Source organism: Micrasema longulum, unplaced genomic scaffold, assembly GCF_059751315.1.
Source record: "Micrasema longulum isolate JH-2025_06_02 unplaced genomic scaffold, ASM5975131v1 h1tg000362l, whole genome shotgun sequence".
Classification (NCBI taxonomy): domain Eukaryota; kingdom Metazoa; phylum Arthropoda; class Insecta; order Trichoptera; family Brachycentridae; genus Micrasema; species Micrasema longulum.
This window is the reverse complement of record NW_028277564.1, coordinates 953,285-965,089: the sequence shown is the minus strand read 5'-3', so window position 1 is coordinate 965,089 and position 11,805 is coordinate 953,285. Positions and strand designations below refer to the sequence as shown.

At 32.5% G+C, this 11,805-nt stretch overlaps 1 protein-coding gene across 1 annotated transcript; it reads right to left on the bottom strand.

Annotated features, from left to right (window-relative positions):
• Positions 1-578: 578 nt before the first annotated feature.
• Positions 579-11,759, bottom strand: LOC148282213 (uncharacterized). Its single transcript, XM_088225469.1, has 10 exons — positions 11,559-11,759; positions 11,330-11,484; positions 9,293-9,543; positions 8,081-8,239; positions 7,210-7,526; positions 5,273-5,459; positions 4,239-4,743; positions 3,723-3,829; positions 2,239-2,382; positions 579-1,413 (listed from the first exon to the last, which is right to left on the bottom strand). Exons 1-10 carry the CDS (start codon positions 11,605-11,607, stop codon positions 1,344-1,346), a joined length of 1,944 nt encoding a protein of 647 aa, XP_088081595.1. The 5' UTR covers positions 11,608-11,759; the 3' UTR covers positions 579-1,343.
• Positions 11,760-11,805: the final 46 nt, after the last annotated feature.

The window sequence follows — 11,805 nt, the reverse complement described above, 5'->3', positions numbered from 1 at the left end:
ATAGAATTTTTCTTAAAGTGTTTTTGAGGGTGAACCCGGTAATCTTGAACTCATAGAATTGTTAAAGCATGTACATTTAAATACAAAGAAAAATGTCATTAAAAAATAGAGTTAGAAGATTTGCATATATCATAATGCGCACATTTCACAAAGCAGAAAAATATTAATAGTTCTTCTACATTCTTTAAAATTAATCTGGTTAACACTGAAATTGTTAAGTTTGTCTATGCCATTAAATAATTTATGGCCAGTTGTTTCTTCAGAACTAAAACTAATAACTTGTTTTATTTACGAAATGTAAACATATTTACTAAACATTGTTATATGAATGTCCATACCAAAAACAGAATCAGGAAATTACAGTTTTTAAAATATATATTTATGAAATCCCCGTTTTCATTTTCCCTTGTGACGTCGCCATGTATCACCCTTTCTATCTAGTTATTCTACGAAATTTGTGTTTTTTTTTTTCAAACAGACGTTTATGATTAGCAAACTAATTTGTGAATATGTAATGATGACATAAATACCGATGGTAAAATTTAAAAGGCTAAATAACTAATGCGCTATAAAGTTAATTTTGAGGGAGTCAATTTAATATATTTAAAATAAAAACGAGCATTACTTTTTATATATTTTGAATCAAATCCAAAACAAAATAGGTAAGACACGTATTGTGCAAAACTATTAGGGCTATGCAGGATAAAAAGTAAAAACAGAACGGCAATTTGTAAAAAGTCTAATTTTATGTGAGCTTTTATGAAAATTATACAAGTGAGGCTTTTTGATGTAAACACCAAAATTAACATCCGATAGCCATGGGTGTTGGCTCATATGACTAAGGGGTAAAATTTTGAGAAAAGTGTTAGGTATATACAACTCGATATCGCCTATAGTAGGACATCAGTCACTTAGCATTTTTACAATCGATACTTGTGTATTTAAAATGTGTAAAAAAAAAATTTGCAATACTATCAAATGTTCATTTTGTTATAATGCCAAACAAAACATTATCAAAGTATAATTTCGAATGGCGCTAAACTTCGCATTTTGATCAAGAGTACTAAACGCGTAAAATAATATAAAAAAACTTTGTTTTTGGTTAAAATTCATTAAGGAATGTTGAAGAAAAGAGCATTTAGCAAAAAAATATGCGCTCATAAATATTTGTTATAGAATTAATTACATATATATAGATTGGTAAATACATTTACAAGTAATGTATGTACGTCTGACCGTTCACTTACCTCGACACATTTATTAGACCTACCTTAAATAAATATAATTAGGGCCTTATAAGTTAGTTTGTGTTGCTGCATTTGTAATCTTGGATGGTCTCTGGTCTAATCTTCTTCGGACGAAGATGTTCCTGGCATAGAGCTAAACCACGCATCTCTTGTACCCGGTTGGCATCTAAGAAAAATTTAACATTGATAAAATAACTCATCTAAAAATAAATGTAAAAAGTAATCTCAGGCTTTTCTTAGTAGGGTGAATAATTCAGAATCATCTCGCCTACATAGAAAGAGGTCTCGAGTCTTTTACTTCACAAAAATCAGTAAATGGAATGGTCAAAGATAGGTAAATAACCTAACTAACTGAGTGTGTAACTATAACAGGCTAACGAAATGTCGTAAGGGCTGTAAATGTCTCGACTTCCATATTATCTTCTCAGAGAGGTTTTCTGTATCTGTTGAAAGGTCTGTCAATCTTAACAAAAGTTTTATTTTATTTTTAATGTCAAAAACATTTTTCACTTTGTGGTACGACATTTTGCACTATTCGTTTGTACATTTCTATAAACCACTTTAATTCTCTCTCTTTCTTTCGTTCGTCTGCTTCTTTCTTGCGATGATTTATAATATAAATAGTAGCGCAAGTAATTCTTAGTTAGTTTAAGTTCTGATGATGTGAAAGAAACCTCGAAACCGGTCGACATATAACTAAAAAAGTTAAAGTGGTTTATACAAGTTTATAAACAAATATTGTAGAAGTTTTATTGTCTGCAGAAATTTTTATAGAAGTCGGTGGAAAAAAATAAATTAGTGGTTAAAAACAAAGTTGTTTTTTTATAATATTATGATGATTTGAATGCACAACTTGTTTATTTCTAGCATTCATGGAGGAAGATACAAAAATGTGTTTTTAGTGGTTAGCTCAAAGGTGCTGATTTAAGTGAGTCACCTTGTTGTAGTAATTACCCTGGGATATTATGATAATTAAAGGACAGTTTCTAACCTGTTTCGCTTGGTTTTGACTGGCAATGTTAGCGATGTCGGAAGTTGATGCAAGTCTTCCGTAGTGTGTTCTGGTAAAGGTCTTCTATGCAGAGTCATTGTCTCACATAATTCACTTCCTTCCTCAGACTCGTCCAAGTAATACCTTTAAAAAACAAAACGTTACTCCTTCACACCATTGATGAAAACAATTAAAAAATTGACAAATAATCCGAATCTATGGTTTTAAAAAGCCTACTTTCAAAAAGTTTTTAAAATATATGAATATTATTTCTCCTAAATGAGATAAAATAATGATTATGTACCTACCTCTACACAAAATCAATTTAATTTACAACAAATGATTCAATCTAAACACGTGATTCTGGCAAAAATACCACCTAATGCATATTTGACTGATGGATGGGGTGAGGTCAATTTACATATTTTAACCGTGTTGTTTGTATGTAAAGTAACTTTAAATTATATCCATAAACAATCTACTTGTAAATAAAAAAGACATAAAAAAATACTGTTTAAATCCCAAATCTATTACTAGAATAAGTTCTCGGAAGACCATTGTTATAATATTATGGAAATAAGCAGTATTCAGTCATTCAACAGTTTGATGGCAGCTATATAAACTATCATATTTTCAGGTGTCTGGCACAAGTTGGTAACTAACATTTTACCAGTTGTGAGATATTGCACTTTTCAAGTTAAAAGCTCATCCCAAATCAACAATTCAAATAAAACTGAAAGTTAAATTTTCCTTTTCGTATTTATAACACATGAAATATTTTATTTACTTTTTAAACAAAGATTATTTGATGACATTTATGAAGACGTCTCATTTTTTGAAAATTTATAGTTACCAATTTGTGCTAGAATGCAAACCAACAAGCATGCTCTTTTCAGGAGCTAATTAAATTTATGTAAATTAACCAATTATCAAGGTATATTTAGAAAGTCAATTCTGTAAAACTACGACATATGTGATTTTTTCCACTTTACACTTGAGAGCGTTTTTTTTTTTTGACACTTTATATCATAACTCGATAAGTATAAAAGTATTTCATTTGATACTTGGGTTAGTTATAAATACTTTTATTTCAATCCTGGAATATAAAGCCTTGATAAAACCTTTTTAAGATCAAATATAAAAGAAAGTCAATGTCACATTTTTCTCACAGCCCTCGATCATGATGATATATATATATTCTTCACTTTATTTCTGTATTTTTATCACTTATTACTTTTTTATTAATATTTTTAATTTAACATTATGTATTTTAAAAATATAAAAAGCCCCATGGCCGTTTAAATAAATACTATTAAACATATTTAATGTTCTAAAAGGTTGATGTTTTAACATTAGACAGTTTACATACCTAATAGCCATTGATTTGTAAATTATAATATCATGCATTATTATTTCTCCAATACATTATTCTATGTATTCCTATATGTATAGATACCTACATATTATTATGCATCTGACTTTACCTTGAACCATTGGCAGACTTGCAATTCTCACATTCACTATGGTAATCATCCTGATCGTCATTAAGCACAGCCAGAGGTTCCGAGTCATAACTACAGTTGCACGGCGTCTGTAAAATATCAGTTACTATTATAAACTCCACGTATCTAGTATGTTCCATTGTAATGATAGGCAAAAATATGTTTTGTCAAGTTTACTGGGAATAAAATGCAATATTTACGAAAATCAATCATTGTAAAAAAAAACGCAATAATTATTGGTTTTAAGACTGGGCTGTTCTGGATACTCTGCTTTTTTTTGTTGTGAATCTTTTTTATTGGATGTGTGATATGTACATAAATACGTATGACTAAAATTTATATAATATTATAAATCTCTTATGAATATTAATTGTGTTATATTAAAAATTAAATAATAACTGATACGAGATATTTTTTAAAAATATTGGTGATTAAAAAACCGCACGATAAAAAAATACACAATCAATAGATCGTAGAGACTAATAAAAGTATTCTTACATTATCTACCGGCATAGGTAACAGTGGATGTCTCTCCAGTAGTCTTCCCAGTGAACCAGAAGACTGTCTTTTAGTTGTTTCTACACTACTTCTGCTAGTCTCGTTCTCCACACGGGAGATCTCTCCCGCCAACTGCCGGGATACTTCGCTCAATGATCGGGGCAAGTCCTTGGCGCCTTTCTGATGGTCGCTTTGAGCCATTTCATTCCCGAATCTCAGCACATTTTCTTTAGACAACCTATGGCTGTTGCTATCTAGTAACAATCGTGTGTCGTCTCCCGACAGCTTGGTTCCATTTTCGTTGGACGTCCTCGAGTTGTTAACGTCAGAAGACATTCTGGAAGAGCTGGAGCTCGAGTGACGGGAAGTCTCTTCGGAAGCGCGGAAGACATTTATGTCTCGGTTGGATTTGGAATGAAGTCCTCTCTGCTTTAAGTGTGAGAAGTTCGTATTCTCCGATGGCATGTCATCCAATGCACTGAGCATACGGGGAATCGTTCTGTGTCTAAAATTAAAATGTATATTATAATTTTTCATATTCATTATCATTGCCTCTTATATGCACGTTTTATTCTTACAAAGGACAAAAACTGGGAGAGAAATTTACCCATTGAAAAAAACAAACTAGTGAGTAACTTGTAGATCTTCAATTGAATTTAATAATTAACTTTATATACATTTTTGGGTTCAACTTGTTTTATCTGGTTAAAATATGAGTTAAACCAAATTATTTGTTTTTATTTATTAATAGCAACATATTCACCAATCATCAGATTTTTTTCTAATTTTTAGTTGATGGAAAAAAACTAACACAATTTGTATTTTGAGCGTATAATTATATTTTTAATAAGATGGTCTATAATTTATAGCAATTTTCCTTAAGATTTTGACTCATAAATAATGAAATGCTCCCTGCATCAACCATCGGTGAACCCGACGTAATGTCCCATCATCATCAACCAAAAATCCTACACTATTACTGACTTATGAAATAATGTGGCAATTAATTGCACGAGAGTATTGAGATTACTTACTGCCTCGGTGCATCTATCGAGCTGGCTGGAAGCACTCGGGGTTGAGTGGAAGCATGATTATCACTATTGGAGTTACTCCCCTGGTGAGGAGTCGGTGCGAATAGGAAGTCTGCGTGTTCTCTGTTGCGTGCCGTGACAGCAGATAGGGAACTGGTTATCTTGAGGGTGCTAATGAAATTGTTATTACCTAAAAAATCATTTAACTTACATTATTCCACTATACAATTTTTATTCCAGGTAAAGCTACTCTGGATGCGTTTTCTTTCAGGAAGGAGATGCTCAGTGGATCGAATTATTACATTTAAAAGATAAATACAGTAAAACCTCGTTTTTATGTTTTCCCGCTTTTTACGCCGAAATATTTAGGTCCCATTTTTTTCCATACATTCTCATTCAATTTTCCCTGAGGTAAAAAAATGTGAAAATTATTGTATCAAAGTAGGTGCGGTGCAGTGTAATTGACCATTTTATTTAAGTGTCTAATTTTGACGTTTTACTAAATAGTGACATGCAGTTGACGCATGTTTAGGAAGGAAAAAGTCCTTGCATCAATAAATTGCGATGCAAAATGTTTTAAAAAAATGGCAATATAAATATTATTTGATGGTATACACACATAATGTGAAAAGGAGATAGTTTAAACAGTTATCATAAAAGTGTGAAACAGTCCGCGATGTAAATGACAGTTGAAATTTTGTGGTGCCATACTAAAAAAAGTGATACCACATAAATAAAATTTCCCAATAATTAGGAAAAAAATCGTTATATGCATTCCATGCTAATTTTTATTTTCGTCTTTTTAAGGTTAAGTACCTAGATAAAATTATTTATGCATGTATTTTTTTAAATTCAATAAAAAATAACACATTGCAGTTGAATTTGAAAAAATAAAAAATATTTTTAATGATATCATTGATAAATTTGAATAATTCCCAATCATGACAGTTCTTACAAATTTTCTGCAGTAAATTTAAAATAGTCTTATACAATAATTATATTATAATGAAATTTATTTTTTTTATACATTTTTCATTTCCTCAGTTTTACACTTGTTGCTCCCTTGAAAAACGTAAAACAGGGGTTTTACTGTATATATTTGGGTACAACGTCTATAAACTGATGAAACTCACATACGCCAAATTATTATACCAGAAATCTAGAGCGTCGACCGAAGAAAGCTGCGTAGCATTTTCTCTTAAACACAATATGTACATTATGTAGTGCAAGACCAACTTATTACGCACAGGACGTCAACTTTTAATAACGAAATCGGATAACAAATCCAATGCAATGCTCTGGAGTGTATCAACTTCATCCCCGGCATAGAAATGTCCAGAACAAAAGAACACGACCTATAAAAGGACCACAGGACGTGGTAACATAGTTCGGTTCAGTGTTCACCTAGTCGCATCATTCAGTTTGATTCAGTTCTTGCTATCGTACATTACATTCACTATGTAATAAATACACATCGAACATCAACATCGTTTCTTCTGTCATGATGTAGGAGCTCCCCTAGCAACAACTAACAAAAATCCAACAAACATTATTACTTTTACATATTTTTTAGTGGTGAACCGGTTTTGTCATAAATTATATTGTCTGAATTGTAGATGCCTTAGTTATGTTTTCTATTAGATACATTAGATAAAAATTATTTGGATACAGGGACAATGATTTAACATATATTTCAAATAAAGCATTTTCACCATGTAAGAGTTAGCGTTGTGCCATCATAGATAAGACCCAAGATTTGATTAAATATTTAACCCTAAATTTGCAGGTGTAATATTTACCATATTTTCGGCATTCGGTTGTTATTTTTATTATTATTATGCCTTACTCTCACAGAAGGAAAAGAAAGCTGAAATTCGACACTTTTATACACTGCAAATAAATAAAATAAATAAACATGGTTCGAATGTATAATAACTCACCTGCAGAGCTGGTTATAGAATGCTGCGCAGTAAAATTCCTTGCTTGGTTAGTGCCCATTACGATAACCTGTCTGTCTCTCATGTCGGCGATGCTGTTGCCAACACTACTGTGGTTGGAAGACAAATTATTGAGATAAAATGGCGCCGCCAATCTGTTCCCGCTGTTGTGGAATTGGGAAACTGAATGATCGTTGGAAGACTGTATATTGTGAGACCTCTGTTGGGGAGAATGGCTGTTCTCGATCCTTATGAGATTCTCCATGTTTGTAGCGGCATTAAGAGGGAAGCTTCGGTGGTATCCAGACATGTTGTTGATACTATAAAATAAAAAGTGTAAATTAAGTTCAACAAATTACAACAGGGATGGAGAATACCTTAAATAAGGGAATATAGAAGTCTAGGCATTTACAGGGCTTATGACCTGTCATTAGCTGGTTTAAGTGGCCACTTTACACATGGTGTAACATTCACCATTTTGCCTATAATTTTTGCTCCAACTTTTACCTCGTGTAAGAAAACATTTTTATATGCAATTTCCCGTAGTACTGAACTTCCTCATTATTCATGTTATCAGTGCTTATTCACACAGGTAGTACTAAAAACAGTGAGACTTACAATTTATTGGTTTCATAAATTTGAAGAAAAGTTATGTTTGCTTTGATATTTTTAAATAGTAATGAAACACTGTAATATTGATTTCAATAGAAATGAGCATTTAATACCCGGGATTACAAAGAAACATGAATAATATTAGTTGATTAGATGTTACATGCCTCATTGTCATATACATATGTGTTTTAAAATTGCATTTATTGTGGTGAAAATAGTTTGATCGATTATCCTGCAAAGCATAAAATCATCTTTCTCTAACCTGATGGCTTCTGCCCTGGCTTGGGCCACTGCTTCATCATAGGGTGGAGGAGCTTCTCCTCGGGGAAAATAGTTTCCTGGGGGCTTCCACAGGGAAGGGAAGTGGGAAGGACCATCCTCACAGCCTCCTCCCAAATAGCCAAGACTCCCACCAATATAACTAGAATTCAAAATAATAAATAATCCACAGTTTTTTTTATACAATACATTTTTTTTTTTCATAAAAACCTTTATTAGCATAAATTAACAATACACTCAGTAAAAAATAAAAGAAAATACATGCATAAACAAATTCCTACAAACAAAAGTATTTTGACAAATGTATAGAAAATTATTCTATAAAATTTCAATGCTTTTTAGTAAAAAAAACTGAGATACTTTCTTTAAAAGATAACTTTAAGTTAAGTTAAAGCTAACAAATCCATTAATTCTAAATTTTATGCAATTTAATTTAATTTAAATTTGTCTCATTTGATAGCGGCTTAACAAATCGAAGAGACAAATAGAATATATATATATATATATATATATACAAGAAAAATCGGAAAATTTACTAAAAATAAATTCCTAATAAATTAATATTGTATAGCTGATTAGTATATTAACAAGTAGGTAGTAATGTTATTGTTTATTTTTGCATAAAAATGTCTGCCTTAAAACAGGTTGTACCTAGTTAGGCAGACTAGACATGATTCAGAGAAATCTATTACCTAAGTGTTTATGTAGTAGATAAAGTTATTGTTATTTTTGTTAATAAACTTTGATTATTATTATTATTATTATTATTATTATATATATAAATACATAGTTTGAAAAAAGTTATTGTAAAAAGTAAAATAAAATACATTATTTACTAATCATTTTAAGTGTATTAATTTACGTATTACTGTTGAATTACAAAAATCTGCATAAAATAATAAACTAGAAAATTGAAAAACATACAAACACAAGCAATAAGGTTAATAATACAATTTTATAAAATGGCGGAAATTGTATACTAACTTAACAAACCAATCACATGTAATCTCCACCTTAATACAGTGTTATGCATTGAAATTCTTGAATTTCTAGGTTCGATTAATTAATTATTTTATTATTAACTATGTTAAACTAAAAAAAAATTATAAGGAAAAACTATCCTTTTCACTGTCATACAATTCATGGTCAGAATAATGGGACATGATCTGATAGACAACAGAAAAAAATATATTACCCAATACTAGCTAGACTACGTTGATCTTCATTCATTTGCCGATTCTGATGTCCTCTTAGCTTCCTCTGCCTGAGTCGATGGACCATGAAGAATAGCATCGAGAGAAACAGGATGACCACCACCGCAGTGGCGATTAACCGTAAGCCAAAATCTTGCGAGCCATCCAGTACAGAGTCCGGATGCTTAGAGAGGGCATCATCCAGGCAGATAAACTCACAACACGTGTTGCCAAGCCGAAATGACTTACAGTCCTGAAAAAATAACAATTTGGGTTTCGTATTTTGCACCATAACAGGCCGGGAGTCCTAATTACAGTAGTAAATTACAGCACAGAACACTCAAAATTGAAAAAAATCACATTTAATTTTTGTGTTCTCACCGGGAATCAAACCCAGAACCTTCTGTGCGTGTGTCATCTAACGGCCGTCGTGTAGTGGTGGATGACGCCAATGAAACGTTGTCTTTACAAAACAGATGGCACAATTTTTTTAAAGAGCTTTGATTGTCTTTGTTGCAGAAAGTCAAACAGCGGTACTGTCATTTGCATGATGGCTGTCACAGGGGTATGAACAGTTTAGGAATGTTTTGTAGAGGAGAACATTTTTGTGTATGAAAATGAGTGTAAACATGATTTGTGCTTTACAAAATGATGAAATTTTGAAACGCACAGTATGCAGCATGATTTTTGAACATCGCACTCTCCTCCAAACGATAGTTTTCGATTTCGGTGACTCTCTTCTTACAAATATCTACTCATAATGCTAAGTTTGTCTAGATTTTTCATTTTCTGTCACAGTATGTCTCAGTTTTATACAAATAAGTTGAGCAATTAGTAAAATTAGGAGTTCACGGCCGCTAGATAATGGCACCACTCTCTTTAAGCGGACATCTCTGGTTACCGCCAATACGGCCATCTCGTTACACCCCCCGCATCACGGCATACCATGGCTGCTAGATAACGACACTCTCTTTAAGGAAACCATATCTTTAGCCATTACACTATGGAGGCCAACCAATGAAGAAAAAATAACAATTAGCACTGGTGTTCTTATAGCTTTCCTCTTTAAAAATAGCATTACTGGAATAGAATACTGCGACCTTGTCATACTGTGACCTTGTCATACTGTGACCTTGTCATACTGTGACCTTGTCATACTGTGACTTTGTCGTAATGTGACTTTGTCATACTGTGACCTTGTCATAACCAATCACAAAACAACCACTTAAAACGTAGTGTTTCCACCATAAAATATGTGATTCCGAAACTAAACTGGGAGTGCACAGTGGAGTTTTAGTCCCAACACTTATGTACAGAAGTGAAACTGAAACTGGCAGAGGAAGGATGAAAGCCGAGTGAAGGCGGTCGAAATGCGATTTCTTAGACAAATGTGTGGGAAATCAATGTATGACAGGGTTACGAATGATGAAATCAGGCGAGAGTGTAATTCTGAGTCGGGTATGATTGATAAGATTAAGAAAGGATCTCTGAGATGGTTTGGTCATGTAGAACGAATGGACGACGAAAGAATGGTAAAACAAGTATATATGGCGAAAATGAACGGCAACGTTAGACGAGGACGACCAAGGAAGACGTGGCATGATCAGATAAATCAAAATCTTAAGTCTGGTCATCTCAAAAGCAGACAGAACCGAAGGGCATGTATGACAAGATGTATGAATGTGGAAGAAGCTAGAAATGTATGCCAGGATAGATGTGTGTGGCAGTGGTGGCCTACCCCTACAGGGAAATGGCGTGATGGTAGTAGTAGTAGTAATTAATAAATAAATGCCTATAAATAAAACTGAAGTAATCATACTTACAAAGATGAAATTCATATATTTTAAGAATATATTTACGATTATTATCTATCCTACAGGATTTGTGTTAATGTATGATATTTGAACAGCTTTCTGAAATTTGTGATCATGATTGAACCTTCAGAACTGAAGAATTGAACCGAAGATTATGACAAGAGTCGAACAATCGAAACTGACACTGATACCATGATAAGTTGAAAACAAAACAAGAAACTTTACCTGTGGTGGTGAGCATAACACAGCTTTACACCATTTGGGTTGGCCATTTTCACAAATACATAGAGTGCACGTATCAGGTCCAGGAACGTAGTGCAAGCCTGGTGAAATGATTCTTCCGTGTATGTCGGGGCATTCTCCGTCACTCAACGCTGGAACTAAGGGCGAAGAAAATGAAAACATTATTTTCACAATCGAAAATGAATTGACAGCTGTCAGATATCTCACTCACCATAAAGATTTAGAGAGAATAGTGTAAAGAGAATCAGGTATGCTAGCATATTTTACACTAATACTCTCGAGTAAAAAAAACTTGCATCCAAATTCTGTTTCAAATTATTCGTTCAAGTTTAACGTTTAACACAATAAAGACAAAAGTCCGACGGACACCCGCTGTAAAATCGATATACATTCACGATGTTGCCGTACAACTAAAATATTAAATTTGACATTTTTGACTATTTTTTTAATGCAGAAGC